Raw genomic sequence first — 20,108 nt, forward strand, 5'->3', positions numbered from 1 at the left:
GAACCTGCGTCCTCTGCATTGGCAGGCGGACTCTCAACCACTGCGCCACCAGGGAAGCCCAAGCCTGCTGTTTAATTACCATTTTTACGAAGGAAAGAACCAGCTATCATTCTTATTTAATTTTGCCGTTTGTAGAGTGATTTCCAAGCAAGCTGTTTAAAATGACAGAATTTCAAAAGTTAATGTTTTTGTAAGAAAATGTTTTTAGCATCTTTTTTCTTATTGATTCATTTGATTCAATGAAAATTTCCAAAAATCGTTTTAGAGATTTAGAGAGGTTATTTTAGTGTTAAATATTGCTTCTTTTGCAACTAATGCATTGCATGTGGTGGTTTGCAGTGGTATCATTGGTCGTAGCAGAAAAGATTTCAAGAAATACTTATTCAACTTCATCGCTGCCATGCCTCTCGTAAGTGTTAATTCTTTAAAGATTTTTACATAGGGAAAAAATTGCATCTTACTGAAATCTTTTAGGATTTTTACTTATTAAGTTCTTTGAAGATTTATATACTAAGTTTTTTCAAGTTTAGTTTTGTAACTTATAGTGGAGTTTTTCAGTGCGCAAACCTTTACACTAGATAGAAAAATTTAAAGGAATTATGTTTGGATCAGTTTCTTTGCATACATATGTAGGTGTATACAAGTGTAGATGATTTTTTCTTTGACCATTAGGCCAGGGTTTCTCAGATATTTAGTAACATCCCACTAGATGGAAATAGCACCCCTCCCCCAGTTGTGACAACAAAAAAAATGTCTTCAGTGTCTCCAAACATTACCAAGTGGCCTGTGGGGGGCTGAGGTGAGGTTGTGGGGCAGTGAGCTGAGGGCAGAAATCCTGGGTGAGAATCATTGCTGTAGGCCATAAACTGTTACAGTAACTCGAACCACTAATGTAATGTAATGTAATGTAATTGGAATTTATTGTCCGAATTTACTAAAAATAAACGTTAAGTGGTCCAAATCATAAGTAATTTTCTTAGCTTGGGTCTTACCTTTATTCTATTTTATCGGCACGATAAGAATTTTAGTATTGTATGTGTGGGAGTAAAAGGGAGGAGCTTGATTATAGAACTTAATTAATTAGAACATATGTCAGATTTAATAAAGCTTGAGGATAGACATACATGGAAGACCTTTTAAAATAGAAAATTGAGAAAAGCAGCATTGATGTCAATCAAAGATGGAGATTCAGCAGAAGACCAGTGTTTCCTTGAGAAAATTTTTATATAAATGTGACCTCAGAACTATGGAAGAATTAATTTTAATATAATGGTGGAAAAGAGTAGTAAAGTTGACTGCAGAAATAATCTAGAAGATGGCATTAGTTGGTATAAAACTTGTAGTAATTTTTTTAACAAATGCAAATACAGTGGGTATAGAGTTCCGTTGTCTAGGGTTGTAGTGCTGGTAGCAGGAAAGAGAAGATATACTAAGCATAAATGTCAGTACTCCTAAAGTAAGTTCTTTACACTGGATAGAAAGGTGACAGATTTGCTCTTTGGCTTGTTTATATCTCCCTCCCCCCCCAAAAAATAAAAAAGGTAACAAGGTGCTTCTCATAATTAATAATATTAATATATTCTAAAATTAATTTCCAAGTAAAGGGTAATATAGCTAATTACATTTGATTTAGCATGTTCTCTTTGTGTCTTTGGAAATGTTTAGTAAAACAGAACTGAATTATATCAATTTGTACTATCAGTTATAAAAAATTTATAGGATTTGGAGACAAAATCAATGATAGGGAAACAAATTATAATTTAGTAAGTAGAAATGAAGCAAAACCAATAATATGTGTTTGTTTGTTTTAGATTTCTCTGGTTAATAACTTCTTGAAGTTTGGGTTAAATGAGCTCAAACTGTGCTTCCGAGTAAGACTAACTAAGTACCTCTATGAGGAGTATCTCCAGTAAGTAATAACCTATTTTTATATTTAAAATACTTAAACAATAATACTTATGATATTGAGATGTAGAAGTTTTTCTTTTTTATTTGATATGTTTTTCAAGAGGATTGCTCTTAGACCCAGAAGCATATAGAGAAAGACATCAGCTATTTGGAATCTAATCCTGGCTCTTCCATTAATTGGCCAGTGATCCTTCTCCAGACTTGCATCTGCATCTCTAAAATAAATTAGGACAATCTTTAGGGCCTCTTCCAGCTCCAGATTTTTCTGTTTCTATGAATTTGCACTACATAGTATAATGTGAATTTTTTTGTTTTTAAAATCATTTGTTTTAAAGTCATCTTCTTATTGTTATTTTAGAACTTTCACGTATTATAAAATGGGAAATCTGGACAACAGAATAGCTAATCCAGACCAGCTGCTTACACAAGATGTAGAAAAGTTTTGTAACAGTGTAGTTGATCTGTATTCAAATCTTAGTAAGGTAAGTTTTTCTATTTTTATTGTTGTTAATTTGCTTATCTTTGAATCTAAGCAAATTTATATGGAATTGATTTGATGCACATAACAGCAGCATATAAGTATTTAATGCTTTTATAAGAAAATTATAGAGTTGTTATAATAGTTTTAACTACAGTTACTTAATTTTTTATATTATTGGTGTGAAGTGCTTTGGCCAAGAACTGAGAATTTAGTGTCTTATAAAGATGTTATAAGAACTTTGCAGGCTGATTTCAGTAAAACGACAGAAACTTGGATTTTTATCTCTTGACCTGTGTACTTCTGGCAGTTGTTAGAAATTCATGGTCAATTTATTTTTAGTTCCACATTCATAACCCTAGGCTAGGACATATTCTTGCCCAGTTCTCTGCTTCAGTATCTCTAATAGATCATTTAAGTAATAGTCAAAAAATTTTCACAAGATACTAGTACATTTCAGTTTTTTCTAATTACTGTTTTTCCCCCCTTTCCAGAATATTGCCAAAGCTTTTGACTCTGACCTTAACTAGTTTTCTTCCACCTGATTCTGTCAGCTCTTACTTCCTCTTCTTATCTCACCACCCTTACAGTTTTTGCTGTGGTCTTCTCATTAAGCCATCTTCTTTGCCATTACCTCCTGCGTTGGCTAGCACATGTAGAGGGCATCTATAAGACTGTCTGCCCAGCATTTCCCCCGCCACTCTTCATCTTAGATGCCCCATTTCCCATCCAGTCCACATGACTGCTCTTGGTTTGTGGTCGGAGCTTGTCTCAAACTGGACCATTTGTAGTATCTTGCCTCTGACCGCAATTGATCCAAATATTCCAGTCTTGAGACAAAAAACTATATACTACAAGGGGCTGGGTCACATTGTAAGAATAGGAATGCTCCCATTTCAACCATGTGGATGGAAGGAGGTTAGGCAGTTCTAAGAAAAGCAATCTGTATCCCTCTTGATAGGCCCACTGCTAGGACACCTTTTCACTTCATGCCAAACTTTGTTCTTTATTTAGCTCTCTTTAACTCTTTACTGATCCAAACTCTAGAAACTCAGACAGCTGCAAGTTGTTCAGTAATTCAGCTGCTTTTTTCCCTCCGCCCATCACCACATTTTAGTTCGTTCTCTGTGTGTGTGTGTAGGGGGGAGGTGCTGTATATAATATTTTTCATGTAATTCTGTAGACATTGTTGTGTATTCTTTATTACATCTTGGCACTTGAGTAAGTCCATAGCTCAGGACTTGTCACAGCTGCCGTAAAGAAAAATATTATCAAATTAATTGATTGTAGTGGTGCTATATACGACAGTATATTTAGTTTATAAAATATCTGATTGTTTGAACTCTGACTTCAATTGAGTCATTATTTTTGTCAGTAACTTAAGTGTACTTGAATTTTATATATCTAAGTATATGTCTAAATATATCTAACTTCTTGATAATTCGTAAGACAAGAAAGAAAAGGTTCATCTTAGTACAAGCCAATTAATAAACGAAGCCACCTATCCTAATATAGTCAGAAAGGAGTGGCTATGGACTAAAGTAAATGAACACAGTTTGGGTTTCTTGAAAAACAGTTCAAAATATGTACAACTTTTGGTATGTCGGTTGAGTTGTCTCTGTGTGAGGAGCAGTACATTAATGTATTATTTTAGTTCTAGGAGCTTGAGTTTTAGGTCAGAAAATTAGATTCATAAGCTCACTCACCATATTTCAACATGTAGATGTTGTGATAAAATCAGACAACGTTAAGAGCAGAAAGAGTCTCTCATTTTTCAGGTGAAGATATATAGAAACCAGAAAAGCTGTTAGTAGATTTGGGGTTAAAACTCAGGTCATTTTATTCAGTGTCTTTATACTACATTGAGAAATTGCTAAGTAAATAATGGCTAATTATCACAGTAGAGCTACCTTAGTTGATGGAAAGTGGTAAATACTTTTCCCAGTTGATGGTCAGTAGACATTGATCAGGCTGTCTCCATTTTGGGTTTCTTGAGAATAAGAACTGTGTCTTGAGTTGCATACTGTTACAGTACATTATACATAGTGGGAACTCTGCATGTTGACAATTATAAATGTCGAATAGCATTTTGTATTTAACATGTTTATTGGCTATCACTCTAGGCAATCTAGTTCTTTTTAATTCTGAACGTTCTGATGTTTATTTTACAGCCATTTTTAGACATAGTTTTGTATATCTTCAAGTTAACGAGTGCAATAGGAGCTCAGGTAAGTTTACTTTTATTCTGTCTTCTAAATGGCTACAGTACTGTGCTGTGAATAGCTGGATGGTTTGTAAGAATTTTTATGTATCTCAAAGAATGTATTTTTTACAAGTGTAGGTAATAAAGTCTGGTTATAAAATAATACTGTACTAGAGATTTTTAAAGGTTTCTAATTTAGCTTTTTAATTTTGCTTAAGCCAGACACTTCGAAAATTTTTGTGGCTTTAACAACCAGAAGTGCTTAAACATTGAACATACATGTATTTATTGTTGCAAAGTAATGTCTAAAAAGAAATTTGGAGACAGCTATTTTACTATGCAATTTGAATGTTTAAATACTTTTAGAGTGGCCATAACAGTTTCAAGAATATTTTATAATAATATAAATGGTTGACTATCCTATGAGCCTTATTAGGTGTCTCTCTGACATTTGTGTTAATAAGAATGACCTTTATATTCTGAGTATTCTCGTTGAAGTCTAACTTTACTCATTTAATATGTAGTATTATTGTTATATATTTATAACAGTCATATAATAGTGTGGTTGTTTTATGTGTATATGTACATGTGTATGTATATACTTTCTGTAGTTGATTAATAAATAATTTATGTAGTGATTTTTGTTCTGTTCCAAAACATTGGGGAAAGCAGTTTTTTATTTTAATTTTCTTGTCTATCTTCCTAACCTTTTGATATCTCGTAAGCCAGGTTTAATCATTCTTAAAACTTGTTTTTACTGTAAACAAGTGAATAGGCTTAAGGCCTCTTACCGATATATTGTAATATCTTGATGGTACTTATTACGTGTTTATAATGCTTAAGTATTATATTTAAATATATCTCCATGTGTTCTTATTTTCTGATTTTGTATTTCTTAGGTAGAAACTATGTTTTAGTTATCTCTTTTGCCCATCCTTCTAGTAATTGTTGAAATGCATTGAATCAATCATATTGAATTTAAAAATAATACACACTATATTCCATACACACTGTCTGAATAAAAAGATGAGTAAGACACAGTTCCTACTGAAGAGGGATTATGATCTGGTGAAAGGGTAGATATTCAAACAATTGTAATAAGTGATAAGTCCAGTAATGGAAGTGTGGAAATGTATTTATTGTCCAGAAGAATTGGAGGTGATATTTGCGCTGCTTTGAGGATGATGAGTAGGCCTCCATTAGACATGTCAGGCTTGCCAGACATAAGAACAACTTCATTGAAAGGCGCGTTCAGGAAACAGTTATTTCAGTATGGCAGAACATAGGATATATATATGTGGGAATGAGGGAAGTACCTTCGATGAGCTTGGAAAGGCAAGCTTGAAGCTTCTCTCTTAGAAGGGTCAATGCGTGATGAGGTACTTTACCACATTACAAAGTAGGGCAGCTAGAAGCAAGACGCAGGAGAAGGGAAAGGCAGATTGAGCTCATTTGGGGGAATTGAGCTTGAGGTTCTACAGAGTAGTCCGCTTCAGATGTACAGTAAGTATTTGGAAATAACATCTTGGATTCTTAAGAGTGATGGAATTAGAGGTATAAATTTGGGAGGAGAAGGGAGTGAAAGAGAAAACCTCAGGAAGTATTAACATTCAAAGAAAAGGCGAAAAAGAGGTTTGCGAGTTATTGTGGAATTAAGAGAGTGTCGAGAAGAGTTCCATCAGAAGAGTTTTAGGTGCTGTAAAAAAGAGTGGGGACTACAATTAGGAGTTTTTAAGTGAGCAAATTTGGGAGAGCTTGGGAAAGAGTGGTGGGAGGAGGAGTAGATGAGTAGTAAAAACAAAGAAGACCCAGTGTGTAATTTCTCAGAAAAGAAACAATTAAGGGAAAAAATTAGTCAAAAGAGTAATTTCTCTCAAAGTAACTGGCGTTAATTATAATAAATTGTGTGTGTTGCATTCAATGAATTTATTATATCCTTGACCTTTGTATATCTTTCTCTCCCAATACTAACAGGGCCCAGCAAGCATGATGGCCTACTTGCTTGTTTCTGGGCTATTCCTAACTCGAATTAGAAGACCCATTGGTAAGATGACAATAACTGAGCAAAAGCTTGAAGGAGAGTATAGATACGTTAATTCTCGGCTCATCACAAACAGGTGTGTACAAATGTATTAAATGTATTTGGCTGTACTAAAAATTCCTTTGTATGGCTATTGAAGTCCTGTAAGCTGACTCCAAAAAGTCTAGTAACACTGTTACTGAAATTATGTCTGTGTGTATTTACTTCTTTTGAAAATATACATTATGAAGGATATCGGTTTTATAAAGTAGTAATCCTCAACGTTTCTAACCCTGTTTCTTTTTTTTTTTTTTTTTTTTTTTTGCGATACGCGGGCCTCTCACTGTTGTGGCCTCCCCCGTTGCGGAGCACAGGCTCCCGACATGCAGGCTCAGCGGCCATGGCTCACAGGCCCAGCCGCTCTGCGGCATGTGGGGTCTTCCCGGACCGGGGCACGAACCCATGTCCCCTGCATCAGCAGGCGGACTCTCAACCACTGCGCCACCAGGGAAGCCCTCTAACCCTGTTTCTTGTTAACTGTTTAGTATCCCTGATTTACCTCTTCACGTCTTCTATTGACTAACTTTCTGTTGATTTCACTTTAAGCAAAGTCAAAAAAACAATTTAAATTCAAATTTACTTCTTCAAAGAAAATTTTGTCTCAATTTATCCACAGATGTTTTTTGTTTGAGACTGTATTTGGACTACTCAGAGTTAATTCAGTCTCACTGCATGTGTCTCTACCTATTTTCCAGACAGTTTAAAAATCCAAAGAAGGAAGTATTGGGCATTAGAGCCAGCCTGACTAGTTTCAAAAGCTACCTTCTCCACTTATCAGTTATATATGACTTTTGGCAAGTTATTTATAGCCTCACTTTTCTTGTTTATGCTAGGTAGATAATATAGGGTTGTCATGAGGATTAAATATGAAATATATATAAAGCTTCCAGCACTGTTTTTAATATGTAGCAAGTGCTCAATACATTTTCTCGCATATTGATGATCTGTCAACCTTAAGTCATCTTGAGGGTCCTAATATTTATTTACTACCCTGTTGGCATTACAGAATTATTTAGGAAATTATTCTTTTAACAGTTCCCTCTTCCTTTATTTCCTTGGATTGCTAAAATAGTACCAGTTCTAAATAGGGTTTTTGTGCTGTAGGAAGACAGAAGAATAGAAGGTTGCGTAGAGAGGTGATCTGCCAAGTGAATGAAAGATGGTATCAGCTAGGATGCTTTCCATTGCAAGAAACAGAAAACCCTGACTCAGGTGGCTGCAACAATAAAGACATTTACTACTTCACATAAAAACTCTTAAAGATAGAGCAGTTCTAGGCGCAGCATGATCGGGGTGTCTGGGTCTTCTCTTGGCTCTCTCCTCCTCTGTATGTTACCCTTTTCCTCTGGCTAGTTCTCTTTGTGATCACAAGATGACAAAAGCAGTTTTAGATCTCACCAGCCCTCCTCCCCTGCAAAAAGTCCAGAAACAAAAACAGACCATTTCTGCTGTCTCTTTAAGAGAGCAAGGAATCTTCGCCAGAAGCCCCACAACAGACTTTCTTTCACATCTCATTGGCCAGAATTATCACTAAAGCAGTTACAGCAAAGTGATTGGCTTAGACCATTGGGAACTCTTCCCCTGTGGATGGAGTTGAGGCCATTCCTCAACCATTTGGATGCATAGAAAAGGATAGAGAACTTTAAGAAAATTGGGGTTCTCTTAGGAAGAAGGACATGGAAGAGAATAAATGTTGGATAGGCAGTTGTCAGTATTCTGGGATGTTCTGTTCTTTCAGGTTTTAGGTTTAGGCTAAAACATTCAGGAGAAGTAGAATTATCACCTCATCTTTCTCCACTGACTTAAATGTGCAGAGGAGGTAAAAGGAAGTAAGAAAACAAATTATAGGTATAGAATTGTGTTAAACTGGGATTCTGATACCCTGGGGCCCTGTATTATTGTGTAAGGGAAATTGTGAAAGGCAGGTCAAACACGAAGCAACTTTATGGAAAGTTAATTTTACTTGAATTGGTTGAGGTAGGGGCTACCTTGTTTTTATGATGGAAAAAAATACAGGTACATTTTGGACTAGAATATAAAACTCACATAAGTTTTTAAGGGAAAAAAGAGACTTTAAAGAAATATTGTGTGTTTATTAAGAGCTGTTTTAACTGTGCCTTCTAGATGCCTATGTAAATCTTTACTTTCCTCTGCTGTAAGAGGTACTTTGCTGGGAGAGTTTACATTATACTGAATAGAGTGGAAAACTAGACTTTAGTGTCAGATACGAGTTATAATTTCAGCTATTTGACCTGCCAGCTCCATGACTTCTGCAAATTTAGTTAACTATATTTAACCTTTTTTCATCCATAAAATGACCCTTTTTTCCTAGTTAAGATCCTTGTGGCCCCTGTGTACCCATTCAAATCAGCTCAAAGAAAGAGGAGTTGCGAGGCTATGCTGGGGTTCCAAGAATAAGAACAACTGTTCAGCTAGGCCTCCTGGGAGCTGGCACTGTGAGGCGGGCAGGACTTAGTTTGCTTTTCTGTCTTTTAAAGGCTGCATGTCATGGCATCACTACCTTATTTTTTTTCTAACTGTTGTTTTCTCCTCTCCCTTCTGGTTAGATCTGTACTCAGTTTGTAGTAATGGCTGCCCTAGTCCTGCCTTCCTATATGTCATGGCAATTTCCTTCTTACTTCTTATTTCTTATTATATTTCTTATTTCTTTGTTCACATTTCTGAGAATTAACCCAGCACATCTTTTCCAGCCAGGCTATATGTGGCATATGCAACATATGTCGGTAGTGCAGTCTGTGATCCAGTCAGTCAGGTGCGTATCCCTGTGCTCTGATCAGTTGAGCTAGGTACAGATAGTGGCTTGAGATGTACCCAATAAGCTCATAGTCTCAAAATGTCCAGTTATATACAAATATTCAGTCATTAAATACGGTATTTCAGTTATTTTTCAGGCTTAGGTAACATTAAAATTAATTGCTAAATTATTTTCTTTAATAGTGAAGAAATTGCCTTTTACAATGGAAATAAAAGAGAAAAGCAGACAATCCACTCAGTCTTCCGAAAACTGGTAAGATAACATGTTGGAGGCTCATGTGTTTATGGAAAAAAGGTTGGGGGCCTTTGCCAAGATACATACATATACCTTTAATCTTTAAAATATTTATTTTTAGAATAACTAACTGTGAAGAATTTTTATACTGTGTTTTCCTAAAAACTATCAGATCATTGTATTAAGCTGCCCAACTATAAAATTGGGTAGGTTTTATTAAAATAATTGTCTGTACTTTTAAAGCGGTTACTTAGGAGTCTTATTTAGTGATAAATTTAGTGATTATTACAGAAAGAATTTGTTCCTGTAGCATTCATGGAAATACTGTGAGCACAGTTCAGCAAATATTTTCTGTAATGGGCAAGATAATACATGTATAGTTTAGGCTTTTCAGGCCATATGGTCTCTGCTGCAACTGTTCAGTTCTGCCACTCAAGAGTAACCATATTCTGTATGTAAATGAATGGATGTGGCTATGTTCTAATAAAACTTTATTTACAAAAATAAGTGACAGGCTGGATTTGAACTGTGGGCCATAGTTTGCTGACCCTTGATTTAGAATATAAACGTTGTTTCTTATGAAAACTATACCTTGGTTTTTATTTACTTGCCGCTTGGAAAATTTGAATTTAATTAATTTTATTGATTATTCATTCAAAAGATACGGAGCACCATCTAGGTGTCTGTGCTTGTCCAGGTGATTAGTGTGATAACAGTGGTGTGTGTGATGGGCCACATCCTCCCTTTAAGGAGCTTACATTTTAGTGGAAGTTTTTGAAATTAAGTACATATTTGAGGTGATTTTTAAAGGTTTAAGAAGTTATTTTAAATTATTTCAGAAATTGAATTTTTGCCTTTTTTATATTTAACATGACTGAACTTTGATAGTATTCACTGATAAAAATGCATTTAAGGTAATGTTCTAGGGGACTGCTGTTAACTAGTTCGCTCTTCACATGGCTTGCCCATGCTTATCCTTTAGATTTCAGCCCAAAAGTTAACACCTTTTTGAGGCCTTGTCTTCTCTGATGGCCTCCACCAGTTATTTTCCCATTTTAATGATCTGTTTCCTTAAAAGCGTACATTGTGATTTATAATTATTTTGTTTGTTTACTAGTTTGTCTCTTTCATTAGTATGTGAATTCCATGAGCTCAGGGACCTTGTCTGCTTTTATTCATTGTTGTATCTCCAGCATTGAGCTCAGTATGTAACATCTGTCATTCATTGAATACATGTTCTAGCCATTGTTCTTTTACAGAAGATATTAAGAGCAAGCTACCCTGTACTCAGGAAATCCACGTTTTAGTGGGGGAGACAATAAACAAGTAAACAACTGGATATTTTACAATATATGATTTCAGGTTGTAGTGAATTTTGTGACCAAAAATAAAATGGAATAAAGTGGTAGAGTATGATGGGGGCTGTTGCCTAGCTATTTTAGGTAGGGGATGGCAGGAAGGTCTTTCTTGAAGAGGTGGCATTTTATCAGAAACCCATATGAAGTAAGGGAGTTAGTCACAGAATATAAATATCGAGGAAGACAGTAATCCTGGCAGAGGGAACAGCAGGAGAAAAGCCTTAAGGCAGAAGCATGTTTGAGGAACCAATATTTCTGGAGCTCAGTGAGAAAGAGCAAAGTAGAAGCAGATGAGGTTTAAGATAGAGACCAGTGCCGGATCATGCAGGGCCTTGAGTAATATGATAGATGGAAAAGTCAAGAACATTAAAAATGCAGAATAAAATACATTTTTAGACTTGTAATTTTGAGATAATGCATGCTGAGATTAAAGCTACAGACTCGGGCTGTGCAGCGTCACTAGCGCTTGGTTCAAATTGAGTGTAATATAATTCTTAGAGAAAGCACAGACCAGAGGTTTCCAACTAAGGCAAAGCATTGAGTGCTATTTCCAGACAGCTGGTGTTTCACCTAAATTAGCTCATCTTTCTGTTCTTTTTCTTTTGATTATTGATCAATTTTAACATGTATGTATCTGACAATATTATGAATACAGGATCATTGTACTGTTACATGCAAGGGACACCACATTGATATTCTTTAAGTAGTTTCCATTCTGTTTGCATAAAAATGGTTTCATGAAGTATTTGTTTGGCAACTGTTCTGTGATCAGCATTGTGCTCAATGAAATGTGATGTATATAATGTAATCAGAGATCACAGGCACTCAGTTAATACTTGTTCAATACAAAAACTATTTAGTTTCTTTTGTCCTCATGATAGATTCATTTTTTTAATATACAGAAAGTATATATATTTTTTGTTTTTGCTTTCTGCCAGGTGGAGCACCTACATAATTTCATTTTGTTTCGGTTTTCTATGGGCTTCATTGATAGCATAATTGCCAAATGTAAGTATGCTTTAAAAGAGATAGTGGAATGGAATTTGTGGGAAAAGTGAAGTATTGTTGATGTTTTTAACTGTTTTGTTTCAGATTTTGCCACTGTGGTTGGTTATGTAGTTGTCAGTCGTCCTTTCCTAGATTTGTCTCATCCTCGACATCTCAAAAGCTCACATTCAGAACTTCTGGAGGTAAAGTGGTAGAAGTAGTCATACTCAATTGAAATTTTAAATATAACAATAAAGAAAAGCTAGTTTTAATCTTAGAAATATAAGTGAAAACTAATATTTATTTCTTTGTCAGGATTACTACCAAAGTGGAAGAATGCTTTTGCGAATGTCTCAAGCTCTGGGTCGAATAGTTTTGGCTGGCCGTGAAATGACAAGATTGGCTGGGTAAGTAAAATTAGTAATAATGAGCAATTGCAGAGAATAATTTTTTTCAAATATGTTATCCTTAATAATTGTGCCCAGTTGAGGTTGAGATAAGGGGCAGTGAAGCCCCGTATTTCTTGCTCTTGCAAGCTGGTTTTGATAGAAAAGTAGGAAGATTTTTCTTTGATGGTGAACTTTCCATGTTTCCTTAAGATAGCTGTTTGGAGCCTTAAACTAGGTTAGTTGTTCTCAAGCTGTCTGTTCTGTGGACGCTGGTATTCAGTAAGCTGGGAAATGTCGAATTGGGGCAGTCTTTCCTTGATTCACAGAAAATTAAGTTAGTGAATAGAATTTTCTCGTTTGAACTTTTTTGTCCCCTACCAGACTTTTTTGTCCTTAGGTCTTTGATACCTGGCAACTCAGCAAAAGATAAACAAGGATGAAGTTGATTTTAATGAAAAAAGTGAAAAGTTACCTTATGGTAGCTGTAGGTCCAGTTGTAAATATGGTCAGGGTGTCTAGTAAAATTGTTCTTAGACCATCAAATGGAGTTAAATATTTCAAAATTTCAGGGTCTAATATAAAGGGCTTGGTATGGTGTCAAAAAAACGATAATGTAAAAAAAGAGCACCGTAAGTTTCAGGTCATCTGAAGAAATTAGATGTCTTTGGATCTTTCCCAGGCCTGTGATTAGTCTGCCTGTTTCCTCTGTTCCTTCTTCTCTACTCCTTTGGCAGTTAAGGTCTTCATGGCAAGATAGAAGAAGTTATAAACTACTATGAGGAGTCTCTCTCTTGAGAATGCTGACATTCTTCCTACTTGTTAATAACTTTCTCATGCCTTTACAGCTCCTAGCATACGGGATGCTTCTGTTCCTTTAGGAAGTTTCTGCTTGTTATTCACGGAATGATCCTGTTTGCTTCTCTGGTTAGAGTGCTTTCTCTTCGACCATCATATCATTCTTCTCCTCCTCAACTTCTTGTCATTAGTTTTGATTTCTGTCACCACAGTGATTTCTAATATTAAGAACACTTCATCTTTTTTCCCTCTTCAGAGGAAGAAAGAGAGGAATCCTCCAAATTCTTCCATGTTTGCAGGGAAGTAGTGTGCATTTGGCATACTTAAAATAAATGATGTCCTCAGAGAGAAAAGCCAACTTTATCCAAGGCTTTATAACTCGCTCCAGCAGGAACTCAGGGTCCATGCTTCCTGGACCTAAGGAATGCACTAGCATTGGTCCTTTTATAGTATTTACTAGAAAATTCCTTAAAATTCTAGTGGCAGAGAACCTTCTTGATTTGCCTATTAATGAAGTATCTGTTGAGGTGGGATCCTATGAGACCTCTTTTCTTAGCCGCATGTTCCTCCTCTCCTATTGAAGCATAATAATAAAACGTGTACTAATACTTTATGTTGATGAGATGTCTTTTAAGTTATCTCATTTAAACTAAATGATAAGTTTAGAAACTTCAGTTAGATTTGTATAAAGTAAAAAATATGAACTTAATGTTATATGTCAATTATATTCAAAATAAATAATAAAAATTAAAGATATAGCCTTTGGAGTTTTGATTATGACTTCTTTTTTTCTTCAGCTTTACTGCTCGGATTACAGAATTAATGCAAGTACTAAAGGATTTAAATCAGGGCAAATATGAACGCACCATGGTCTCACAACAGGAAAAAGGTAAATATGAATGCACTAGGTCACATAAGTTTTTGCTGACATGACATGACGCTTTAATACTGATTTTTCCATTTAATGTATTGAAGGAGCACAAGGCATTCCCTTGATACCTGGTGTTGGAGAAATCATCAATGCAGACAACATTATAAAGTACGTACAGAAAAGGGTTCTTTAGCACCATAAACATCTGTTAAAGTACACAGTAGCCTTTCTCTTTCAGCTACATCTGCTTAGTGTTTAATGTAAAATTATTCTCTTTTTATTAATTTCCTCTATAGATTTGATCATGTTCCTTTAGCAACGCCAAATGGAGATATCTTGATTCGAGACCTTAATTTTGAAGTAAGTTTTTACATGGTTATATAAAAGCTTAAATCATCTTCAGAATGTGAAATGGAGAACTGTTGTCTGAATATTTAACATAATTTTAAGGCTTCACTTAGTTTCTGAACCCACAAAATTGCTTTAAAAAGTAAGTCTTTATAAAGGAGGACTGCCTTCGATTAAGGTAGTCATAAGGTACTGTAAATTTCCAGTTACAAGATAAATAAGTACCAGGGATGTAATGTACAACATGACCAATATAAAAACACTGCTGTATGTCATATAGAAAAGTTGTTAAGAGAGTAAACCCTAGGAGTTCTCATCACACACACAAATTTTTTTTCTATTTCTCTAATTTTGTATCTGTATGAGATGATGGATGTTCACTAAACTTACTGTGATAATCATTTCATGGTGTATGGAAGTCAAATCATTATGCTGTACACCTTAAACTTAGTGTTGCATGTCAATGATATCTCAATAAAACTGGAAGAAAAAAATAAAAAGTAAGTCTTTGAAATAGAAATTTATTTTTCTTATTTGACAGGACTTTAAAGTTTCAAATACTACTATCAAAAATCTTTTGCAAATAAAGTCCATCTGAAGAAAGCCATAGAAGATATAGATAATTGGAATCTCCGATGTAAGATGAATATTTAAACATGCAAATATAACATTAGTCTCTTTAAATTAAAATAATTTACCATTTGGTAGTATTTTGATGGTATAGGAGGATCTGTACCTATAAAAACAAAACATAAACTTTCATATTACTGATGAAAACAGTGGAAGAGCAGCACCATAGTGCTGCAGATTGCCACTCACCCAAGACACATAACATCTCGAGCCAAGTGAATTGTGGTGCTGATCAATATAGTCTGTTAACCAAATGGGAATATGGCAAGCCAAATGAAAAAGCAAAAGCAAAAGATGAGAATTATTGTTATTGTATGATTTTATAAGACTCTTGCAGACCTAAGGGTTACTATTTAGGTTATGTGTCTATTGTGACTTTACGAATAGTTCATATCTGAAAATCTTGAAGATTAGTAACAGATGGCTATCATGTGGGCTGTCTCTCCAGTTCCAGATACCATTACTCTAGAATAACACTGTCCAATAGCACTTTCTGCCATGATGGAAATGTTCTATGTCTGCATTGTCCAGTATAGTAGCCACATGTGGATATTGTATTCTTGAAATATGGCTAGTACAGTTCAGGAACTGAATTTTAGATTTTACTTAATTTTAATGAATTTGACCTTAAATAGCCATGTGACTAGTGGCTATTGTATTGGACAGCACAACTCCAGAATTCTCTACATGCTTATGTTTATGGTCCTCTGTAATTTGTGTTGTATATGGAGATTCTTTTCAACTGCTGTTATTGAAGGAATGTTGTCTGATAGTTTATAAAATAAGGAGTATAATTACTGGATTTGTTTTCAAAGTGTTATAATTATAGGTAAGTCTTCAGTTTTTCTACTCTTAGTCATGTATATTTATTATGTACGTCTCCACTTTCTTTTTAAGGAACTGTAAAAATGAAAAGCGTTGGTTATGCAACGTACTTTGGACTTATTCAACAATGAGTGTTATATATTGTCATGTTTATTTTAAAGCCAGGAAACAAAAAGGGAAGTACAGAAAATGTGAATATATTTGGTAAATATTTAATGGCACAAGTATTACAGAAGTGTTTTCTCATTTAGCTCCAGGTGCTGCAGTCAGAGCTGCAGCTCTAGGTGCTGCTTTGCTCCCTTGGCAAAGTAGGTGGCCACCTACAGGGCTTGATTTCAGGAATAAAACAGAGCTTAAAACTCCATCTTTGATAGATTTTCAGTAGCCCCTTTATTGTCACTACCCAAGAGTAAAAAGGGCCATGAGATTTCTCCATTGAAGAATCCTCTTAGCCCTTTCTCCTACTTTCCCTCACTTGTGTCTTTACACAGACATAGAATACGCCAACAATACAGATGCACACATGGCTTGAGCCTAGTGAGGAGAGATTTGGGATCTGTATGTACAGCCACGTGGAATATATGGTCTGTGATATGCTCACTTTGTCATAGTGTTACCACACTAATGCTGTTCCTTTCATCTTAGTCCAAAGCCGCCCTTCGCTTTAAAGCCTTTATGTTTGAATTTTAGTATACTTCTGGCCAGTCCTGATAACTTCACTTTTAGTCTCAGAAAGGACCTAACTTTTTTGCTCTTATTTTGGTTTCATTTTGGAAAGTCTTATTTTAGTTATCAGTTACACCCCTGCTTGTTTAAGTTTTTTTACTCTGTGACCATTCCATATCACTGTTGTCTATTCTGTGATTCTTGTATTGTTTTCTCCTCCACTTGGAGCTGTTTCTTTGACTTCTGTACTTTTGGTCCACTGTTAATAAATTCCTCTTCTGTCTCTTTCTGACTTAGGGTATTCTAAGTTAGACTTGGCTTTTTCTCATTTATTTTGTCTTTCTATCATTTTTTTAACATTGTTTTATTTTGTTTTTTAATTCAACAAACATCCATCACTTCTTTGTAACATCTGATTGTTTTCTATCCATCTGGCTTACTTGAAAATAAAGATTCCTTTCTCCTGCAAAGAGGCATGATAAAACTGAGACTTGGCCATCACAAATAAATGTGTCCTACTTTATGATCAGTTTGCCTTTTGTGTTACCTAATAATCAAATAATGTAAGCTTCTTTGAGATAGGAGATTTTATATCTTATTCCTTTATAAACTCCCTCAGCAATGGCATATTTATATAGACTGGAGAAAACCTAAGAAATAACTACTTGCAGGTTATAATGTGGGCATTAAAATAGTACTTTGTAACTTACTAAAATTTTTACCTTTTCAGTAAGCGAGCATATTTTAATGTTTAAAGAAGCCTAAGTAAATCTTCGTAAACAGCATACTTTTATGTAATCTCTCTTTTATTTAAATCATATTTATGTGTAGAATATTTGATGTTTTATTATAGTAAATTCATAGGAAGTAGGATTTATCAGGAAGTGATATTTCTGGGGGAATATTTTTATTGGTAAAGATATGGTGGTTCAGAGCATTCATTGCCCCAGTAAAGCAATCCAGGATCCTCAATAATAGAGTGTTATTGGGACTTCCCTGGTGGTTCAGTGGTTAAGAATCCGCCTGCCAGTGCAGGGGACACTGGTTCCAGCCCTGGTCCGGGAAGATCCCACATGCCGTGGAGCAGCTAAGCCCGTGCTCCACAGCTACTGAAGCCTGTCCCTAGAGCCCATGCTCTGCAGCAAGAGAAGCCACCACAATGAGAAGCACACCGCAACAAAGAGTAGCCCCCGCTCACCACAACCAAAGAAAGCCTGTGCGCAGCAATGAAGACCCAACGTAGCCAAAAATAAATAAATAAAATAAATTTATATTTAAAAAATTTAAAAATAGAGTGTTATTAAGAACTTAATAACTGGTTTTCAGTGAAAGGAACCCTTGGCTTTTAGTCTTAATTCAACCCAGAAAAAAAAATACATGTTTTTACAAATCTTTAATTTGGAAAAATTATCACTGGCTTACCATGGCTGATGTCGTAATTGGAAGTTTTGTCCAACATTATCAGAAGCCACGGAGTAAAGAAAAGTTAATGCTGAGTCTAAGACATTTGTGCATAGAAGAGCACCTAAGGATTTCAGTAACTCTAGTTACTATTTATACACATCATTACAAACTTGGTTTTGAGGTTTCCCGGCATGTTGCACCAAGTAATGTGGAGGGGTATTGGATATCAGTGAAAGCCACAGTCAGCAGTTAGGTGCAGAGAACAGTACATATGGCTGACATTACCTAAATAAATCAGAGTGCTAGGGAACCATTTAATTAATCGTTCTCTGAACTTTAAGGTGCTCCTAGGGGAAACACTTTTATAGTAGAGTACAATTATTATATATAATGTATTACTAGGAATATTCACTATATTCAAGTTTATAGGAAAAAGAAATATGTATTTAGAAGAAGTCCATCAAAATAACTCTTTAAAATAATTTCTCAGATAAAAAGACAAATATCTGGAAAAGTCATTCAGAATAGCTCATTCTCTAATGTACAACATAAAATTTACCATTTTAACTATTTTGAAGTATACAGTTCAGTGGCATTAAGTACATTTAGTGTGTTGTGCAACCATCACCTCTATCTTCAGAACTTTTTCATCACAGCAAAGAGAAACTCTGTACCCATTAAACAGTAACTCGTTTCTCCCCACCCCTTAGTCCCTGGTAACCTCTGTTCTACTTTCTGTCTCACTGAATTTGCCTATTCTGGGTACCTCATGTGAATGGAATCATAACATTTGTCCTTTTGTGTCTGGCATATCTCACTTAGCATCGTGTCTTCAGATTCATTCATGTTGTGGCTGAATGAAAAGGAATTTCATTCCTTTTAAGGCTGAATAATAATATTCCATTGTATGTATATGCCACATTTTGTTTATTCATTTATCCACTTGGGTTGCTTCCACTTTCGACTATTTTGAATAACGCAGAAGGTTCTGCATTCCATCAGAAAAAGTTCTTTCAGTGGCTTACAGCACCCTATAGTGTTTATCTGCCGTTACCCTACCACCACCTCTGACCTCTCTGAGCTCATTTCCTACTACTCTTCCCTCCTGCTCATTCTTCTTCAGCAGAATCCTTTCTGGTTTTTGAATAGGACAGGTACATTCCTGCTTCAGCCTTTGTAGCTACTTTTTGTGGGTAGGGTTGGGACTGCAACAGTCCCTCCAGATAAACTTCTGGTTTACTCTTTCTTTCACAGCTTTGCCCAGTTGTCATTTTCAGTGAGGCCTGGCCCGACCACCTTAAAAATGCAACCCACCCCCCCCCCCGCCACAGTTTCTTTTACCTTTATCTATTTTTTCCCTGTAGCACTTATTTTCTAACATACTGTTTAATTTACTTATTTATTATGCATGTTCCTTATTGTATATCTCTCCCACTAGAATGTGTACTGGTAAGGGTAAGGATTTTGTTGTGTTTTTTTGTTGTTCTTTGGGTTTCTTTGGTCTCTTTTACTCACTAATGTAGCTGCATTGCCTCGAACAGAGCCAGACACTGAGTATTCAATACATATTCATTGAATTAAAAAATAAGAACCTAAGGCTCAACAGTTTAAAAAAGGCAGGTTCCACAGCCAGGGTAACTCATATCTCTCTGTTGTCTTTTCCTGCTGTGATACATTGCTGTGTGAGCTACAATTATGACTCAGGTTTTTTGATTCATCACCAGGTTGATTAACTCAGATAAGACCATAAGCTTAGAAATCAACCACTCTTGACATTTTTCATTTAACTTTACGTTGTTGCAGAGCAATTTGGTGGCACTTATAAATATTTATAATACATATGTACTTTATACAATACATAATTTCTAAGAATCTGATCTGTAGAAGTATTTCTCACTAGTGCATCAGTTTGCACTCTCAGAGCTTCATTGCAGTATTATTAAAAGAGCAAGCAAAATGCAGACAACCTAAATATTTAACAAAAGGAGAGTATTTAAATACGTTATGATACATCCTTACTATGGAATACACTGCAGGCATTAAGAGAGGAATGGGGAGAATCTGAATATACTGACCTGAAAGAATATCTGTGATATATTGTTTGTTTGTTATTTATTTATTTTAAATTTTATTTTTTTATACAGCAGGTTCTTATT

The 20,108-nt window shown here is 35.2% G+C and overlaps 1 protein-coding gene across 1 annotated transcript in view; it reads left to right on the plus strand.

Annotated features, from left to right (window-relative positions):
* Positions 1-20,108, plus strand: part of ABCD3 (ATP binding cassette subfamily D member 3) — an 83,262-nt gene that overhangs the window by 41,495 nt on the left and 21,659 nt on the right. Inside the window, exons 5-16 of the mRNA XM_060025939.1 lie at positions 340-409; positions 1,812-1,909; positions 2,267-2,390; positions 4,558-4,614; positions 6,564-6,706; positions 9,628-9,697; positions 11,976-12,045; positions 12,130-12,227; positions 12,340-12,431; positions 14,006-14,097; positions 14,184-14,247; positions 14,376-14,439. Coding sequence (XP_059881922.1) covers positions 340-409; positions 1,812-1,909; positions 2,267-2,390; positions 4,558-4,614; positions 6,564-6,706; positions 9,628-9,697; positions 11,976-12,045; positions 12,130-12,227; positions 12,340-12,431; positions 14,006-14,097; positions 14,184-14,247; positions 14,376-14,439 — 1,042 coding nt within the window. The remainder of the gene's footprint in view (positions 1-339; positions 410-1,811; positions 1,910-2,266; positions 2,391-4,557; positions 4,615-6,563; positions 6,707-9,627; positions 9,698-11,975; positions 12,046-12,129; positions 12,228-12,339; positions 12,432-14,005; positions 14,098-14,183; positions 14,248-14,375; positions 14,440-20,108) is intronic.

This window comes from Delphinus delphis, chromosome 1, assembly GCF_949987515.2.
Source record: "Delphinus delphis chromosome 1, mDelDel1.2, whole genome shotgun sequence".
Lineage (NCBI taxonomy): Eukaryota > Metazoa > Chordata > Mammalia > Artiodactyla > Delphinidae > Delphinus > Delphinus delphis.